This window comes from Rosa chinensis, chromosome 4 (genome assembly GCF_002994745.2).
Source record: "Rosa chinensis cultivar Old Blush chromosome 4, RchiOBHm-V2, whole genome shotgun sequence".
Classification (NCBI taxonomy): domain Eukaryota; kingdom Viridiplantae; phylum Streptophyta; class Magnoliopsida; order Rosales; family Rosaceae; genus Rosa; species Rosa chinensis.
Genome location: NC_037091.1, coordinates 5921561 through 5941499, shown reverse-complemented (window position 1 = coordinate 5941499; position 19939 = coordinate 5921561). Strand labels below are relative to the sequence as shown.

General features: G+C 47.4%; 1 protein-coding gene across 1 annotated transcript; it reads left to right on the top strand.

The window, feature by feature from the left end:
• Positions 1-5659: 5659 nt before the first annotated feature.
• Positions 5660-6475, top strand: LOC112198678 (UPF0481 protein At3g47200). The gene has a single exon (XM_024339809.2). It carries the CDS (start codon positions 5660-5662, stop codon positions 6473-6475), a length of 816 nt encoding a protein of 271 aa, XP_024195577.2.
• The last annotated feature ends 13464 nt before the right edge of the window (positions 6476-19939 follow it).

Below are 19939 nucleotides of genomic sequence, written 5' to 3'. Positions count from 1 at the left end.
AACTGCAGTTTTCTGCTTTGCAGCAACTGTTTTGCACAATGAATTCCGTGGACTTTCCTTGTAATTTCTGGCCAAATGGTTGATCAAACTTGGTCCTCTGCATCAGTACTTCATGTTTCATGGCTTCGTTGCTCCCTTTCAGCTCTTATTTCTCTTGAATCACTTCACGAACTACCTAAAAAGAAAACAAAGTTAAAACTGACTTTTTAAAGGAAATAGCTAAGAAAAGTGTAAGGGATTTCACACTATATTCGTCGCATTTATGCTCCTATCAGCAGCATCCTCAGAAAAGCGAGCGAACAGCTCGATGTCGGCAGCATAGGGGTTTTTCAATTCCCCAAAGATGTTCGCGAAGAGTTCGCCATCCCGTTGACTCCAGCAATTGACAGAAACTTCTGCCCACCATTCCTCGTATCCTTCCTCAGTCCCATCCACGGCGTCGATGACCTTAGCCCAATCGGGAAGATCAACCAGTGCGAGCATGCTTTGTGCCGGCAAAGGTCCGGAGGGGGGCCCTAATCTATGCCAAGAGGTGTTGTAGTTCCAGGCATCGTATAGAGGGAATGGAACTAGTTGGACGAGACAGAATTGGCGAGCTAAGTGGTTAGGAGCGTAAAGCTCATAACTAAGGGAATCTTCTACCCAGTACTAAATCGCAGTAGGGCATCTCATCCAGAAGGTACACATATATAAAGCATTCGGAGTAAGGAGGAGATGAGTACCTTTCCTCGCGACTGAACCACTGACCCAAGAGTTGATCAGCCGGTGGAAGCAGCGGAATGTCATTGCGACGAAAAAATGGAAAATAAGTTTGGATCTAGAAGTCCAAGATCCAAAAGGGGCCAGAGATGCTTGTCTCAAAAGGATGCATAGTGGCCTGGTACAGAGTACGATAAAGGGCTCCTAACACAGGTTGCCCAAGCCCGACACTGCGGCCGTTGTAGAGGGCCGTTGCCAGAAGAGTCCAAGTACCAGTGGGCTTACAGGAGGAAGTACAGAAGATGAATTTATAGAGCCAATACTCCAAGAAAGCAATTCCGCCTGTCGCATTGTGCTCCCGGCTATAATAAGACAGCCACTGTGAGCGCTGCGACCATGTTGGGCCATGGTCGAGGTGAAGGTGATAGAATCAAATTGACCATGCAAATCAGGCTCGCCATCGATGGGTAGGCCAGTGATGGCAAGAATATCCAGCAATGTGATACTCATTTGGCCAAATCGAAAATCAAAGGTGTTCGTGGAGGTATTCCAAAAACAAAGAAAGGCAGTGAGCGGTGAACGATTACCACCGCGTGGAAGGCGAAAACAGAGATCAATAGTATGAGTGATACCTGCAGCGTTCTAGCGAGCCAGATCTCGCGTTCGTGCTTCGCGATACCAAGAGAGCTCCGCCAGGCTAATGGAGGATGGCCAGTGCCCTATTTTGGCTCGATGATTCTGGGCACCCCAACTATTGAAAAATTGAAGTCCCCAGGAGTCCTTCGGAGGACCGGAATAGGATGATGAGCGGGCAGGCCGTAGAAAGCAATGGTGTTGGCCGGGATAGAGTCTCGTGGCGCTGGGCCTAATCCGACGTGATGGTTCGGGAATTGGAGGAGTAAGGGCCTATGGATAGAGGTGTGGAGACGAATGCGGGCACCGATGCTGGTTCCCCAAGTATGGGCAAACTTTTCATTCAGTTCTTCTTCTTGATCAATGACTATCTTCTTTGGGGGAGTCATTTCTGGGTTTCTGCGAGGGAAATGTTGGAAGTGAGAGAGTTTCTGGGTTTAGGAGACTAAAAGAGTTTCCGATATGACAGGTCTGAAGTGGCTGCGGGTTTAAATAAGAAGTTTTGTGAGGGAAACGAAACGACAGAAAGGTGTGATACACTCAAAGCAAGCGCATAATTTAACCCTATAAAATGTCATTAGTAGTATAAGCAAGTAGGGATCGTTCTATTCCAGGGATTGAGGGTACACCTGTCATTGTAAAAACAAATTAATAAAAGTAAAAAGTATTATTTACAAAACTAAAACAAAGAAAGAAATATATACAAGTAAACACAATTCAGGGTTTTAGAATTAAAAATTAAAAATTAAATAAATAAAATAAAGAAAATGTAAAAACATATATACAATGCTGGAACGCAAGTAACAAAGATCAAAACCACAATCATATGAATGAAATCCAATCACAATTCCTATAGTTGATCTTCTATGTCATGAGAAAGAAGTTGACCATGTGAAACGTTAGAAAGCAAACGATTTCCCATTTTTTCCTTTCCTTCAATATTTAATCTAAGTGAAAGCACCTAAATTAAACATATTGAACATGCAATCATAGTCTAGAAAGCTAGCTACTCAAGAACACATTCAATGCATGAAGAACAAAGAAAGGATGTCAACCAAAGTGCACAACCTAGTTATGAATAAGTTCACCTATTTGCAATCCTCCTTAATTGATTTCGACTTTTGTCCAAAGCCTTTACTACTTAAATCTAGCTCCAATTACATGCATATATCCTAAGTTGGCCACCAAAGAACACATACACATAAAAGTTTTCTGTAAAACAAAATCAATCAAGCAATCTCACATATGCAACATTTAAATCAACATATAAAAATTACAACTTTATTTCAAAACATAAAAATAGGCTTTAAACTTTGCCCTTAACGTTTATGTCAACTAGAAATCAAGTTCATACGAAATCAAAACAAAGAAAACCAAAAAGGTTACAAGGAATAAGATAGAATTACACCATGAAGGATGAATGGTGGAAAGCTTGAGACGTTGGTCTTGGATCTTGAAAGCAAGGCTCCAAAGCTTCACGACACAAGGTGGATGATGGCGGCTAGGAGGCTTCATGTCTTCTTCTTCTCTTCTACTCTTTGCTTGAAGACGCAGAGACTTGAAACTAGAGGATGGAGAGAAAGCTTGACGTTATGGAGAGAATTTTCTGAATGAAGAGGTGTGTCTTGTGGTGTAGCATAGGGGGGTTTATATAGGGGAATGGCCAAGCTTTGCCACACATCTTCGACCAATCACGTAGCGCCACGTCAGCTCTGTGTGTCATCCAACCAATCAAAAAGCTTCAAAATCAATCCCTAATATATTGTTGCTGATTTTCCCAAGATTATTTCTGATTTTTCTCTTAATTTTAGGCCAAATATCTAGGCACGAACCTAGACAATGTATCTGGATGCATTTTGGACATTTTCTCCCTTAAATCTCTCCATGGCTTTATCCTTAATGTCCTTCCCTTGATTTTCACATTAAAATTGCAGATTTTATTCTCTAATTTCAGCCAACATATCTTGAGGGAATTGAGGAACGAATCTGGACTTGTTTTGAACCTTTTCTTCCTTGAAATTCTCCCTTGATATTCTCAATGTAATCTCCTTGATTTCCCATGCAAAAATCAGATTTAATCTCCCAAAATATCTCCCACGTCATCATGTTGTCTCCTAATGCCTTCAGGTTTCCTAGCCTCATCAAGATTCCTGTGTTGACTAGGATTCCTAGTCGGACCAGGAAAACTCCATTTCTTTATTTCAGCTCATTTCAGCTCCATTTATTCCAAGGTACCTAGAAAATAGAAACTTTTATTAAAATTACTAAAAATAGAAACTTTCTAAAGATGGAAACTTTCCTAAACAAGAATGATTTATTTAAGGAAATAACTAAATAAATATGAGGAAATAACAATTAAAACTTCGCATTAAAATGCTCCTATCAAGGTGTTTTCCCAAGCGAAAGGACGCGACCCTCATTAATGATATCGTTTCAAGCGATCGGCACGATGTTTTAGTCCCCTTCAATCAGTTACATCTTCGCGGGCCTGATTTCGGGGCCTGGGGGGCAATGTTTGAGCCCAAAAGTGTTTTTGGCAAGATCCTTTGGTAGATTTGACCCAATGGGCCGATACCTGCGGCCCAAAAATAAGCCTACTTGGGTTTGTGATATAGCTTCGCCCATTCAGCGATCCATAAGAAAAATGAAACCTTATTAGAATCAAGTAGCAGAAATTGAATAGGAAACTTCAATCAATAATCCTTCTACCAGCGAAGCTAAAGTCACGCTTTAGCAAAACCCGTGCTTTCTCCGAACTTCCCAGTGATTGCTCTGCTCAGCCTGCAATGTTGAGTATCGATTCGGTGACGCGAAGAGATCACATCCAAAGTCCTTACCCGTAAGGCAAGAAGTCCTTTCTCGGAAGGCTAGAGAAGAACCTTGTGGTGAGGTTGGTGCTCTCCTCGTCCACAACGCTTGAAGAAGAAGTCAAGTCAAGGAACTCCCCCGATGACTGCACCTCGCGGTGCTGGCATGCCTGCGCACAAGTTCAAAAGAGACAGTTTGCATGCCAACTGGTTTTGGAGCCAAACAAAAGGGATTGCTAATTGGAGACATTGAAGATAGTGAAGAAGAGCCCTAACGGTGGTTGGGTTTAACGGAGAAGGCGGCGGCGGCGGTGCACATTAGAGGGGTGGGAGTAACTGTTCCGTTAGCTGCTAGAGTAGGAATCGTTAAAAAGGGCGGGGGCTTTTCCCTGTGCCTGAGAGAAGAATGAAAAAGACAAACCCAGAACCCCCAAATTATTGGGAATTTATAAAGTGGGTATGGGTGTCTGGGCCTGGGCGTGACTGTGGGTTATGGGTCGGGGCTCCGTATATGGACATAATTATAGAAATATAGAAAAAGGAAAATGGACATTTTTATACCGAGGAAAACTTCCTGATCCTAATCTTTGATTTTGTTTTTTAAAAAAGAAAAAGAAGCCTTTGTGACTTTGTCCATGTTGTTGGAAGTCTCTTTACAAAATGCATTTACGACGAATGTCTGTAGATTTTAATCGCAAAAATACTCTCAACTTGTCAATCGTCCTATAAAATAGTAAAAATACTGCTATACGCGGTTGCCAGCGCAGGAGAAGAGTACAGGTTTGGTATTGGTATGCAGTTAAAAAAAAAAAAAAAATCGCAGGAAGAGTACAGGTTAGGGATTGGTATGCAATTAAAATAAGAAAAAAAAGGTTATTTATCATATTAAAAGTAGACTTCAGACCAAAAAAAGAGTCGACTTTGGGTTAACTTGATGTTTCCTAGCCTACATAAACAACAAGTACTCGGAACAATTTTCTGCAACCCTTAATTCCGTTATCAGTTTCTATTCCAGTTTAGGTTCCAAAAGTAATCAATTTCGGCAAAAACCCTAGTCTATACACTGACCTTCTTAGGCTACGAAGGTCTCTCTCGGGTACAAATATTATTGTTTTCATTTCTCATTGCTAAACAGGATGTCACCCCCTGACATGCATCTATTTATTTACTCTTCTTGTGTGATTTTGATTCTATATATATGCCTATGCAAATTGTTTCAGGCCTAGCCTTCCAATCATAAATAGCACTCATATATGGCGGGAAATGGTGAAGGCTGTACAGATCATATCGTCATAGATGTCGATGACGGCAAAATATGCAAGAAATGCATCTTCAAAGTTCCTATGCTGCTCCGGAAACAAAACTCAGACGCGTATACACCGCACGTTGTTTCAATTGGACCTTTTCATCATCAAGGAAAGGGAGGCAAAGATGAGGGCAAAACAGGCAACAAGGAAGAATTTCAACTCGTGGAACGAGTGAAAAAGAGCTATTTGAATGAAATTCTCTCTCGCATGGATATGACTTTGATAGAGTTGACCGCAAAAGTTACTGAGCTCTCAGATGAAAAGAAAGAAGGCGGATTTAAGGTACGCGCCCGTGATCTTTATGCAGAACCACTTGATCATATTTCCTCCGAAGACTTGGTGGAGATGATGATAGTTGACGGTTGCTTTCTAATTCAACTGTTTCGGAAGTGTAACGATTCAAAACTCAGGGCCTTTGATGACCCGGTTTTCAACATGGATTGCATGTTCCACTTCCTCTGCCATGACCTTTTGCTCCTAGAAAATCAACTACCTTGGTTTGTTATCCACAAATTGTATGGCCTTACCCATGATTTATACCCTGTTGAGCCCTCCCTCTCTATTCTCATCCTTAAAGCCTTCACCATGATACCATCACTGAAGCAAAGTTGCGCAACCTACAATATGCATCTCCACAAAATCAAGCGTCATTGTGATGCTGATGTTCTGCACATACTTGATCTGGTAAGAGCTTCGGTAGTTATTCCAATGAGGAACATAGACGAGAGAGCACGTGGAGCAGTTACTAGAGATGCTATATTCGATCCAGATTGTCATCAAATGCATACTGTGACCGCTCTCTCAGAGGCAGGAATTATATTCATACCGGTCATAAAGGAATCCTTGTTGGACATACGATTTGAAGAGAGGGTAGCGACGAATGGGGTTCTTAAGATTCCGCAGCTAAACATTGGAATGTCGTCCGAAACATTATTCAGGAACCTCATTGCTATTGAGCAATGTTACCATGTTTATTCAAACGAAATTACATCATATGTCATCTTGATGGATAACCTTATCTCCTCCTGATTGAGCCCAAAAGTAACTTTGGCGAAATCCTTTAGTGGATCTGAGCCAGTGGGCCGATACCCGCGGCCCAAAAATGAGACTACACGGGTTGGGGTTGTGATGTTGCTCATCCCGTGTTTCATAAGGAGATATCATCCTTAATTGCATGAAGATATGAGCGCTCGGAAGGGCGTGAAGATATATTTGCAATTAATACGTGCGTATCCTACTGCTCGCATCTAGCGATCACATCTAGGATTCTAAGAGGTAATTAATCTTTACCTATATTCTAGCGACGACAGAAGCGGATAGTTATCACCCACAATAATATCAATACTATTAAGAGTTTTGATTTGATTCAAGGCCAATAACTGTGGCCCAAAATATAAGTATTCCATTCATATTAGGAAAGTGAATCTGCAATAGCCTATATATAGAGGCTAAGCGCGATACAGAAAATGGACCTTTTTCAACCTTTGATCTCTCTGAGCAATCGATCCCAGCTATTACGAAGCCTCCCCCTCAACCTCGTTGAAACCCGGTGACCGCCAGCCAGTCCTAGTCTCCTCGCGAGCCGACTGTCAGCCTCACCAGTTCAACCCGGCGACCGTACTTCCAGTCCCAGTCTCCCCAGGAGCCGACTGCGAGCACAACCGCCACTGTTACTTCCAGCGAAGCAAGGGTAACGCCCTCGCAACCCAGCGAAGCTAAAGTTACGCTTTAGCGAACCAGTGTTCCTCTCAAACTTCCCAGTGATTGCTCTGCTCAGCCTTCAAGTTGAGTATCGATACGGTGAACAAAAAGAGACCACAACCAAAGCCCTTACCCGCGTAAGGCAAGAAGTCCTTTTTCGGAAGGCAAGAAAAGAACCCTGTGACGAGGTTGGTGCTCTCCTCGTCCACAGCGCTTGAAGAAGAAGTCAGGTCACGGGACTACCCCAACGACTGTACCCCGCGGTGCTGGCACGCCTGCGCAACCACTCGCCCAAAAGAGACTGTTTGCACACCAGCTGGTTTTGGAGCCAAACATTTTGGCACGCCCAGTGGGACCTCAAACTAGGGTTTCTTTCTGAACGCAACCATTGGGAAGCCCAGCGATAACCCTTACCGAAAAGGTTACGCTAGCTGCCCAAAGCATAAGACCTCCAGCTACAGATCGCATTCTCGTGCGGACTGTCGTGGTCTATCTGAGGAACAAGTGACGCAACGATTCTCTCTGCATACTCAATCATCCAGTATGTCAACTTCTCAAGGTGAGAATCGCTCGGCCGTAACTGAAGGTCAAAGCGTCAACACTAACCAGGCCAGCGAGCCTGTCAACCCCTCCATTGTCAACACCGTAGTGGGGGGCGAAGAGGAAGAGGCTTTCGTTTCGAAGCCTATCCCGGAAGGAGCAACCGTCGATGAGACTATTGCGATCCTTATGGAGAATGTCGAGAACCATCGCAAGAAGATGGACGCGGATCTCGCCAGAGAAACTGCAAAATCAGAAAGGCTCCTCCGCGAGTTTGAGCAGCACATGACTCTCTACGCGGAGAATACCAGGCAGCAGGTCACACAGACAGAGAGCGCCTTGAAAGTGCAAGCTATAACTATCGCTGCCGCACAAGATGAGCGTCATAAGACAATTCTGAACGCTATAGCGGACCATTCCAAGCAAACCGCATCAAACATAGCCGATCTCCGCAAGGATGGGGCTAACTTGGCAACTGAAGTGGCTATGCAGAGAGCCAAATTGAACCATGCGAAGGAGGTGATGCACACGGCTTTAGGAGACCCTAATACTATCCTTGGCTCTCTTGGCCAGCAGTCCGGTTCAGGCAAATACGTGCCACCAAATCAGCGCGACAAGGCCAACCAAACCGTCGGTTCTTCGTCGACGTTTGTTGCTGCTACTCCAGCGAAGAACAAGGAGTAGGCCTTGGTTATTCCTGGCAGCAAGGAAAAGACTGCTTCATCAAGTGGACAGGCCGCCAAGAAACATCAAGCCTCGAAGGGTGTAGGAGCTGCGCCAGAGCCTACAACTTTCGTCCAGTACGACAGTGACAGAGCGGAAGTAGTATATCAAGAATTGCCAGGAAACTATTATGCGCTCGACCAAACTGGCACTCCGATCAAGATAACCGCTCTGTCAAAGGAAGAGATTATCCATGCAGTGACTCTCCAGCCAAAAGCGGCTGCCCGCATTGTCCATGTTGGGGAAGGATCAACAATAGTAAACCAGGCAGCCCCTGGACAAACTGTTCACCGAGCTGCGGTGATACCCCCTCCACCTCCGGGTCCGGAGTACGTGAGACGTGAGGAGGTAGAAGAGATGATCAGATTGGCAAACCCTAGGGCCCAGCCAGATGGAGTGTACGATGGACCTTTCCCGCCACACATCATGCAAGCACCTTTCCCTCGAGGTTATAAGAACATTATTTTTTCTACTTTTTCAGGGGAAGACACGGAAGATGCGGCCACTCATCTTGCCAGATTTAGGGTGCAATGTGGCCAATATCAGAATGATGACGTCCTCAAATGCAGGATCTTTGGCACCTCCCTATCCGGCGCTGCCTTCAGATGGTTCTCTAAACTTAGGCCAGGGACAGTGACGGATTGGCTGGCGATGGAACTACTTTTCCGGGAAACATTTGGGAATATTGAACCTGAAGTAGATCTGGCCTCTCTTACTCAGATGGCCCAACAGCCTACAGAATCAGCAATCTCTTATCTTCAGCGCTTTCAAATCCAGAAGGCCAAACTGAATGTCATTCTGCCCGAGAAGGAGTTGGTCAAGTTGGCGGTTAAAGGCTTGGAACCCCGGCAAAGAAAGAAGCAGCATGGCAGCATGATACAGTCGATGGGAGAACTCATCACGGAAGTAGGCAGTTTTGAGCATCTCCTTCGAGAGACAGATGCAAGGAAGAATGCTTCCAAAGGAACGTATGTGCCCGGTAAACATCGTACGGTAGCGGCCCTGAGCTACCAGCCGACCACTTACGACCCTTATTATCATCGCGGTGCTGGAGAGGTGAGCCAGGACGCTGACGAGGATGAGGATAATGATATAGCAGCCTACGAACTAACTGGGAAGAAAATCTCGTCTTTGAAACAGTTGAAGATTTCCAAGGAGCCTGTTAAGCTCAAGTCGATGGCCTTCACTAAGCCGGAGTTCGCGGCGTATACCTACGATGCCAACAAAGCGCACGAGATTCTCGACGAAATGATTGCTGCGAAGATGGTGAAGACTGATTTTGGGCCGTTTCCGCGGCCAGACCAGTTAAAAGGGAAGAAATACTGCAAGTTCCATAACCTGTGGAACCACAACACTGCGGACTGCGTAAAGCTCAAGGACCAAATTCAGGTATGGCTTAATAACGGTAACTTGCAGGTCGAAGCTCCAGTCACCGCGGCGGCACTTGTGGATGTGGACCCCTTCCCTGATACTGGGGTCAATATGGTCAACGTAGACTGGAACAGAAAGCAGCAACGGAAACCAGCGCTGGATTTGGCCACGAGCAAACAGGGTCATAAATCCACCGTAGGCGAGACATCTGTTAAGGGAAGAATTGCGACGACCAACCAGGCCTCACCCGTGGTTCTGTGCTCGCGCTGTAAAGAGGAATGTGGTATCTAAATACCGCATGAGGAAGTCGAGCAGACATTTCGCTTTGGTTCCCTGCCACCAGTCAAGTGGGCTTCCCCGCCGCGGAACTATCAGCCTACCAGCCCGAGAGAACGGGAGAAAGTGACGTCACCACCATCCCCCAGAGACTCCAATTTATTCCTAAAATTAAAAGCAACCGCGAGCGAACCAAAACAGGAAAAGGTCATAAGCGGCTGCGAAGATGTTTTGACCAAGCCCTATATACCACCTGCAGCAGCCAATCCTATCAAAGAGGGCAGATGGTACACCAGGGAGAAGGGGAAAGCAGTGGAGATTAGCCCGTCCAGAAAGAGGAAGCTACAGCGCAGGTTCGGTGAAGCCAAGCGCACTCTAGAGGCCTTAGACCAAGGCCTAATCAAACCTTCCCAATTGGTCAGGTCGCCTGAACAATACCAGAAAGAAATGGAGGCACTGGCCGCCAAACCACTGAGACCTCCCCGTGGTCTTGACAAACAAACAGATTCGCTAATGGGGGCTTCAAAGCCTAGTATGTTTTGCAGGATTACTAAAGAGATCTCACCGCTGCCTACCCAAAGGAACAGCTCGCCAACCCAACGACCGCATGTCAGGCGCAGACTCTCCCATGAAGCACCGGCGGTCAAGGCTTCAGTCTTCGACAGGCTGGGGGGCAAGGACAGAGTGGCTAGCACCTTGCAATGGCGACCTAAGAAAGTCCAAAGTGTGGTAATTTCCGCCCCAAAAGAGAGTAGGGAACCGGAAAACCCTAAGCCGCTGGTAGGTGAGCAAGAACTCGAGTCACAAGGGCCTGAGCATTGCCAGGTAAAAGGCCTTATAGAAGAGTCGTTAGTAGATCGCTTGGCTCGGCAGTTCCAGACGGATATCCCGTTGGAAGAACCCAAGATTGATCTGGATGTCGACGTGGAGGGGATTGAGTCAGATAATGTTTCTTGCAACATGGTTTACGTGCTCCCCGCGAAATATGCCTTGCCGGTCGCTGCTCAGTATTGTGTGGAGACGGAAGAAGAAGGTGCGCAACCGCTGCAGGTCACTTCAGCAGCCGCAACACCGGTAGAAGACGGGGCCTTACCAGAACCAACGGGGCTTCCAGACAAGGGATCACTCATGCACTTCTCCAGACCTACACCAGCCATGGTCCAACACATGCGGCCGCTATACATTACGGCAGACATCGGTGGTACCAAAGTCAGCAAAATCATGATTGACACCGGAGCGGCCGTTAATGTTGTCACTACTTGAACCATGCACCTGCTCGGAATCAAGCGGGAGAAAATCCAATCCACATCTCTTGCGCTCAAAAATTTCGCAGGAACTGTAACCAAAACCCTAAGGTTATTGTTCTTGCGTATTAAGGTTGGACCAGCAGAGGAGGTTTATGCTTTCTTTGTGACGGATTGTTATGCGGCCTACAGCGCCATTTTGGGCAGGGATTGGATCCATCGGAGTTACTGTGTTCCGTCAACACTTCACCAAGAGTTGGTTATGTGGAATAGAGAAATAGACACGGCAGAGGTGGTCCCAGCAGATCCCCGTCCGTTTCCGGTCTCCGCAAATTACGTAGATGCCAGATACTATTTGGAACCTATCACTCCATTGCAGGTTAGTGGCATCGATGATAAGGGCCGCCCCACAGGGGTGACGGCCTCTGAACTGGCACAGTGGGGTCTCACGCTCGCAAAAGAAGGCTTGGAGCGGCCCAGTCATGCTGTGCCCAAACCTTTAACTGATTAATGGATTACGACCTCACTGAAGAGGGAATGGATGCCTTCCACTCGATACACGAACGGTTGTCATCATACATAGTGGAAAAAGAGGCTTACGATCGTATTGCGACCTTAGAGGTCATCAATGAAGAACTTGCTGATCCGGAGGATGACGAGGAAGTCCATATTCAGCTCGCTCCGGCGGCGCTGGACGATACACCTCCCAAGGTTAAAGACCCTACTGAGAAGGTCAACCTGGGTACTATAAGCGAGCCTATGGAAGTATCCATCAGTGCTTACCTAGAGCCTAACGAGAAACAGAGGCTCATCGAACTATTGCTAGAGTTCAAGGATTGCTTCGCGGAGAAGTATGAGGACATGCCCGGCCTGTCACCAGACTTGGTTTGTCATCAATTACCAACTCTTGCTGAAAAGAGGCCCGTCAAGCAGGAACCGCGACGAATGAACTCCGAGACCCAGATTCTGGTAAAGGAAGAGGTAGAGAAAATGCACAAGTCAGGCATCATAAGGGTTGCCAAGTATAACCAGTGGCTATCTAATATAGTACCAGTCCGGAAGAAAAATGGCAAAATGAGAGTCTGCGTTGATTATAGAGACTTGAATCTCGCCACACCTAAAGACGTTTACCCCATGCCGGTAGCGGATATGTTGGTGGACGCGGTGGCGGGCCATGAACTGTTGTCCTTCATGGACGGCACCGCAGGATATCACCAGATTCCGGTCGCTGAAGAAGACAGACACAAGACTGCTTTCCGCTGCCCGGGCTTCGCGGGAGTTTTCGAATATGTGGTCATGCCTTTTGGCCTGAAGAACGCTGGTGCGACGTATCAAAGAGCCATGAACTTGATCTTCCACGACATACTGGGAAAAGTTTTAGAGATATACATTGATGACGTAGTCGTTAAGTCTCAGAAGCGAGGTGATCACATTGCGGATCTCAGGAAAGTGTTTGAGCGCATGCGCCGACATAGACTCAAAATGAACCCGGCCAAATGTGTGTTTGGGGTTCAAGCAGGGGACTTTCTGGGGTTTATAGTCCATCAGCGAGGAATTGAGGTCCCCGAGGACAAGGCAAGCGCAGTCATTAATGCATCTCACCCACGGACGAAGAAGGAATTACAGCGTCTTTTGGGTAAGATTAATTTTCTAAGGCATTTCATCTCTAATTCTGCAGGGAAAATCCAGCCCTTCTCACCTCTGCTGAGACTACAAGGACAGAATGAATTCGTGTGGGAACCCAAGCATCAAGAGGCTTTCGACAGTATCAAGGCCTATCTGGCAAACCCACCAGTCTTGGTTCCACCTAGAACCGGGGTCCCGTTAAAGCTATACATCTCCGCGGCCGACGCCTTCATTGGTAGCTTGCTCGCTCAGGACGACGAGGACGGTGTCGAGCACGCTATATTTTATCTCAGCCGTGTACTGACAGATTGCGAGACAAGGTACACCCCTATGGAAAAGCTGTGCTTAACCCTATACTTTTCGGCGTGCAAGTTGCGACATTACATGTTATCCTTTACTACTTGCATCATCGCTCAGACCGATTTGGTCAAATATATGTTGTCCCGGCCTATCTTGAGAGGCCGCATTGGTAAATGGGTATTGGCACTGTCAGAGTTTTCTCTCCAGTATGTACCCCAGAAGGCGGTCAAAGGACAGGCTATCGCAGATTTTCTAGCACATCATCCTCCGCTAGAAATACCCGTACTGAAAGAGTTGGAAATTGCCTGCAACACCAGGACTCGACCAGATAAAGCAAGCATCCCTGAATACGAGCTCTTATCATTGGACTCGAAGTCTTGTTGGAAATGGGCGTCCGGGACGTTCAGATTCGCGGCGATTCTCAGCTCATTATCAATCAACTTCTGGAAAAATATCGCTGTACGAGTTGGCTGCTCATCCCATACCTGAATCGCGCAATTGAGCTTCTGGACCAATTTACAGATGTTGATATGGAACATATACCACGTGGACGTAACTTTGCTGCTAATGAGATCGCTCAGTTGGCTACAGGTATTAGCTTGAAGTACGGAGTGCGCGAGCGCATCCTGAAAGTTGAGCGTCGCACACTACCTTCATGGCTTGCTCGACCTGATCCTCCAGATGATCCCGTGGTTGCGGTACTAGAATCCATTGATGTCGATTGGCGGATTCCACTGCTTGAATACCTCAAACAACCAGACTCCAGCGCTGATAGGAAAATTCGTTTCCTCGCATTGAATTACTTCCTTAGAGGCGATGAACTGCGCAGAAGTGGAGAAGATGGTATAGATTTTCGCTGTGTCTACGGTCGCGAAGCCAAGTGATTGATGCGCGAAGTGCACACGGGGATATGTGGATCTCATCAAGCCGGACCTAAGATACGTTGGCTCCTCCGACGTCATGGTTATTATTGGCCCAGCATTTTGAAAGATTGTATTGCATTCGCCAAAGGCTGTGCGGACTGTCAGGCACACGGTCATGTCCAGCATGTTCCTAACATTCCTATGCAACCTATCACTAAACCTTGGCCTGCGCGAGGCTAGGCACTGGACTTGATTGGGATGATTCATCCTCATTCTTCCCTACAGCACAAGTTTATCATCGTCGCCACTGATTATTTCACGAAATGGGTTGAAGCAGAGCCTCTGAAGGAGGCCTCCGGCGCTACCATTCGCCAATTTATTTTCCGTAATATTCTCTGCAGGTTTGGTATCCCGGAAGTGCTGGTGTCGGACAGGGGGGCAGCGTTCATGGGAGGCCCCGTTGAAGAGCTGGTGAATGATTTTGGCATTCAATTCACACATAGTACTCCGTACTATGCTCAATCTAATGGTCAGGCGGAAGCGAGCAACAAGACAATCATCACTTTACTGAAGAAGATGTTGGTGGAGAATCCTCGACAGTGGCATGATACTTTGTACGAGACACTTTGGGCCAATCGCACTTCTAAACGTAACCCCACCTCCACGACGCCGTACGCGCTTATGTTTGGACATGACGCCGTCTTACCATTAGAAATTAATGTTCATTCCTTACGAGTCCAAGAACAGCATCATTTGATTGGCGAAGATTATGTTCAAGCAATGTGGCAGGAGCACGAAGACTTAAGCGAGCAGCGTTTGGCCGCTTTGGACAATTTGGTGATGGAAAAACAGCGTATCGCCCGCGCCTATGATAAGAGGACGCGGGGTCGCAGTTTCAAAGAAGGTGACCTCGTTTGGAAGGCCATTTTACCCTTAGGGGAAAAGGTAACCGGTCGCGGTAAATGGACGCCGCGATGGGAGGGACCCTTTGTTATTCACCGAATATTGGAGCGCGGTGCTTTTCACCTCAAAGACATCGACGGCGATATCCATCGCAACCCTATTAACGGTCGTTTTCTGAAGAAATATTATCCCAGTGTCTGGGAGTTTGATGATCCTCCTGACTCTGTTCTTGCTCCGACTGGGGGGCAACCTTAATCTTCATTGGCTCGCAGCGTTCTGTTTACTCGGCCTTCTCTCTGTGGCCTTTTTGTGTCTTTGTATCTACTCCCCGCTGAACATTGGGGGGCATCTCAATACCTATTAGGGCCTATACAAGAGGCTTTATTTTAGACTTATCTTGTAAGAGCCTATACAAGAGGTTTTGTTCATGATTATAGTCCATGTTATCAGTTACTTGGTTTTTATTCATTGTCTTGACAAAACGTGTTAAGAATAAATATAAGGGCCTATACAAGAGGCTTTATTTTAGACTATTTCTTGGCCTTTTTGTTTGTGCAGATTTTTTAATACAGATTTCTGAGTAAATCAAGCATTTTATTCATAAAGTGGCTTTGCGGCCAGAAGCATACAACAGAATAGAGCAATACAGTTTCACATGCGATTACAAAAGAGGCTACAGACATAAAAGTTCAAAGTGTTCGTTGTGGCCGTGTGGAGAAGGATCTGGACGCTACTACCTCAGAGCATTCTTCCCCCTACGATCAGATCCTCCTCCCATCTAAGTCGCCGCTGCTGTCATCGATACTGGAGGAAGAAGGAAACAAGAGGGCCTTCATTCTCCTTCCCGGGACTTCTCCTCCAGGTAGGAGTTGGGCTCCAAAGCAGGCGCGACTCACAACCACATCTACCTCCTGGGGTAAATCAGAAAGTGCGTGCCCAAGCCCCAGAGGTAGACCGCGGAGGCAGAAAGGTAAGCCTCAAAGTGGCCTTCCTCCCTTCCTCCATTTGCTCCGCGCGGGCAGTCTGAAAAGTTGGACTCCTCAGAATGTGGTTCTGCCGCGTTAGGAGCGCGGCATGTTCTTCGCTTTAACTGAGACTGGCAAGTTCATCCAGATTTTCAGCAACCAAAGACATGCCGCTGGACCTGAGATTAAGCCATGAGGCCTACCCAGGTCTTGAGATTAAGCCATGAAGCCTAAGAATCTGTGGCTAAGGGTGAGATCACGGTGCGAAGATTTTAGAAACTGGAGGAAAAGCAACAGGGCTTGCGAGTTTATCTTTGGAAGAAACATGGTGGTTTGATTATCACTCTTCTTTGGATGCTGGTATTTATAGGGTCGATCTCACACCGTGCGATAAGCAGTTGAGACGCTTTCAACGCCATCAATAAGAGAATCAATGCGGTTAAATGCGATTATCTTGGAAATGAAAGATATTGAAAACGAGTGGGAAGCAGGACGGTCTCCAAGGAAGCAACCGCCCAAAATGGGATTATCTTTTCAACGGACTTGCTTTTCATTAATTGGCAAACCTTAAATGATATGTGGGCCGAGCAAAGCGGGCTGAATATTATATATATATTAAAAATATCCTTATACAAAGTAAATGGGCCTAAAACAAGAGGCCTAAAGTTTTTGACCCGCACGGGTCAAGCGAAGCAAGTGCTCATCCAGACGAAAGCTAGCGTCGGCAGCAGCGCACTCTGCTTGTCGAACTGCTTCGCGCGCTTGAGCCAGGTTCTGAGACATCGCTTCTAGCGCCGTTAAAGGCTGTTCTATCTGAGGCTCCTCTTGCGCCAGTTGGGCTGTGACCGTCACTAATTGGGCCTTGGCTTCGATTAGTTGGGCTTGGAGGTCCTGAATGTGGGTCCGAAGGTGGTTCTGTGAGAACCTTAGATCCCTGACGCGAATCGCTTGATCACCTAGAGAATCGCGAGATACCTCTGCTTGTTATGCAAGGCCGCGATAGTGAGCCTGAGCCTGCCTGGCCTGCGCGGCCACGGTCGTTCTCTCATTGATCCGTGCAGGAAGGTTTTGCAAGAGCTCATATATTTCAACAAATTCATCTTCAGCGATGGTACGTTCGCGGCGAAGTACCATCAGATATTCTTGAGCTCTGGCAGCTGCGCCCGGCAGTAAAAGGTCAGGACCTAGGAGTCGCTGCAGATTGTCCCTCGCTTCATCTGCGACCCCTGGAGGAGCTACTTCGAGTACGCGAACAAGTCTTTCCAGCCTATTGGGAGGCTCAGGAGGAGGAACTTCAGCGATGATGTCGGCGTCAGCGATAGCAGCGGCAGGGCCTACTTGAGGTTCGACGATCGGGACCGCAACTTGTTCTGGGACTGCATTTATATCAGCACCTATTTTTGGAACCTGGGGGGCAGTTTCTTGATTCGCCATGCCTTCATCAGCGGGCTCAGCAGGGTCAGCGACAGCGACCTCCTCGGCAGGGACGTCACTCTGCAATGAGGAAAGACGGTCAGGTATACAAAGAAGAACAAGGACTAAGGCACCAATTTAGAACTAAGAATACCTCGGTGACAGGGCCCTCGTCTGAGACATTTACTGGCGCGGGTTCTTGAGCTTCCTCACCAGGATTGCGATCAGGTGACGCGAGCGCTGGTGGTGGTGTAGCGATCAGATCCTCATGTGGTGCGTCCGGAAGAGGTGCATTCTCTTCTGGTTCATCGGAACTATCCTCTATGATTTGCACAGGAATAGAGGCTGAGCCACTATCAGTGCTGACAGGCGGTGGAAGATTTTCAGGTCCCACAGGGGTTGGCGCTCGCGAAGCAGTTGCTCCTTGAGTGGCAGCTGAAGAGGCCTCCCCAGCATATGTGGATGGCCTGCGACGAACCTGTAAGGGAGAAGAGTGTGAAATATGGGCAGAAACAGGGATAATTTCTAACATAGGCTCTTTGCCTCTTACCAGCCGGTCAGCCATTGGTTCATCTCCTGCCCAGGGGTCAGCGTGAGTATCTGAGCGACTACGCTTACGGGCTATAGTAGCCATAACCTGTGAGAAGCAAGAGGTTATCATTTAACTCACGAAGTTGGTTCTGAAGACAAAGGGTTCTTACGGTTTGTGGATCGTCGTCATCAGAAGAAGAAGAGGAACCCTCAGCTGTAGCTTCAGTAAGTACTGCCTTCTGTTTTCCAGTCTGTCCAGCGGCCGGTGAAGCATTGTTTGTGCGGTGGCCAGGGCGCGGCGCACTCCCCTAATACAAGCAAGTATGAGTAAAGGAGGAAACAATGAAGGAGTTTGTAGAGATTAGAGTTGCAGTACTTACTTCTGGAGGTGGTTCACGAATTACGATGCCAGCCTGAGCCGGGCGAGGAGCTCGCGCAGGTCTGACCACTTGGAGGGGTCGAGGCCTGTTGGCATCTTCAGAAAAGCGAGCGAGCACTTCAATATCAGCGGGATATGGTTTCCTGAGCTCGCCAAAGAGAGTAGCGAAGAGTTCGTCATCTGGTTGAGTCCAGCAGTTGACAGAGACTTCTCTGCACCAAATCTCATACCCTTCTTCGGTTCCGTCTACAGCATCAAGGTTTTGGGCCCAATCGGGAAGGTCGACCAGCGCGAGCATACTTTGTGCCGGTGGGGGCCCGGAAGGTGGACCGAATCTTCGCCAGGCAGTGTTATAATTCCAAGCATCATACAAAGGGACTGGTACCAATTGGACAAGGCCAAATTGGCGGGCGAAATGATTAGGAGCATAGAGCTCATAGCTGAGTTCCTCAGCAGCAATCCGGATGTCTGAACAGGAGATGGCGCGGCGGAACGTCAGGCGAGCGCGGTCTGGATAACGAGGATCGCCAGGTAGGAAACCATATTGTAACACAGAAGGGAATCTTCTTCCCAGAATTAAATCACAGTATGGCATGTCATCTAGCAAGTACAGATAAGAAAAGCATTCAGAGTAAGGGGGAGATGAGTACTTGTCCTCGCGGCAAAACCATCGACCCAACAATTGATCGGCCGGCGGGGATTGCGGGATATCTTCACGGCGGAAGAATGGGAAGTAGGTCTGGATCCAGAAGTCCAAAATCCAGAAGGGTCCGGAAATGTTGATCTCAAAAGGATGCATCGTCGCTTGGTACAGCATGCGATAAATGGCGCCCAAGACCGGTTGTCCGAGCCCGATGTTGCGGCCGTTGTAGAGGGCCGTCGCTAAATAAGTCCAGGTGCCAGTGGGCTTGCAGGAGGAGGTGTAGAATATGAATTTACAGAGCCAATATTCAAGGAAGGCGATTCCTCCGGTCGCATTGTGTTCCCGGCTGTAATATGCCAGCCATCTTGGGTATGAACCACTATGAGCGCTGCGGCCTTGCTGGGCCATGGTCAAAGTAAAGTCGATAGAGTCAAATTGACCGTGCACATACGGCTCGCCATCGATGGGAAGGCCAGTGATGGCGAGGATGTCCAACAGAGTAATGCTCATTTGACCAAATCTGAAGTCAAATGTGTTGGTGGCGGTATTCCAGAAACAGAGGGAAGCAGCGAGTGGCGAACGATTACCACCGCGAGGAAGATGGAAGCACAGATCAATAGTGTGGGTGATACCTGCAGCATTCCAGCGACCAAGATCTCGCGCCCGCGCCTTGCGATACCAAGAAGTCTCCTGTGCACTAATAGAGGATGGCCAATTCCCTATCTTGTCTCGATGGTTTTGGACACCCCAGCCGCTAAAGTCTCCGGGAGTCCTTCGGAGGACCAGAATGGGCCGTCGGACAAGAAGACCGTACATAGCGATGGCGTCATCTGGGATAACACCTTGCGATGCTGGGCCTAATCCGGTGTGGTGATCAGAAAAACGAAGGAGTAGGGGTCGGTGAATAGTGGTCTCTAGATGAATGCGAGCACCGATACTGGTGCCCCAGGTCCGAGCACCCGTTTCGTTCAATTCTTCTTCCTGATCGATGATGATTTTCTTAGGGGGAGCCATT

Excerpts from the sequence above, each read along its gene's own strand:
- LOC112198678 (XM_024339809.2), top strand. The coding sequence starts at position 5,660 with ATGACTTTGATAGAGTTGACCGCAAAAGTTACTGAGCTCTCAGATGAA.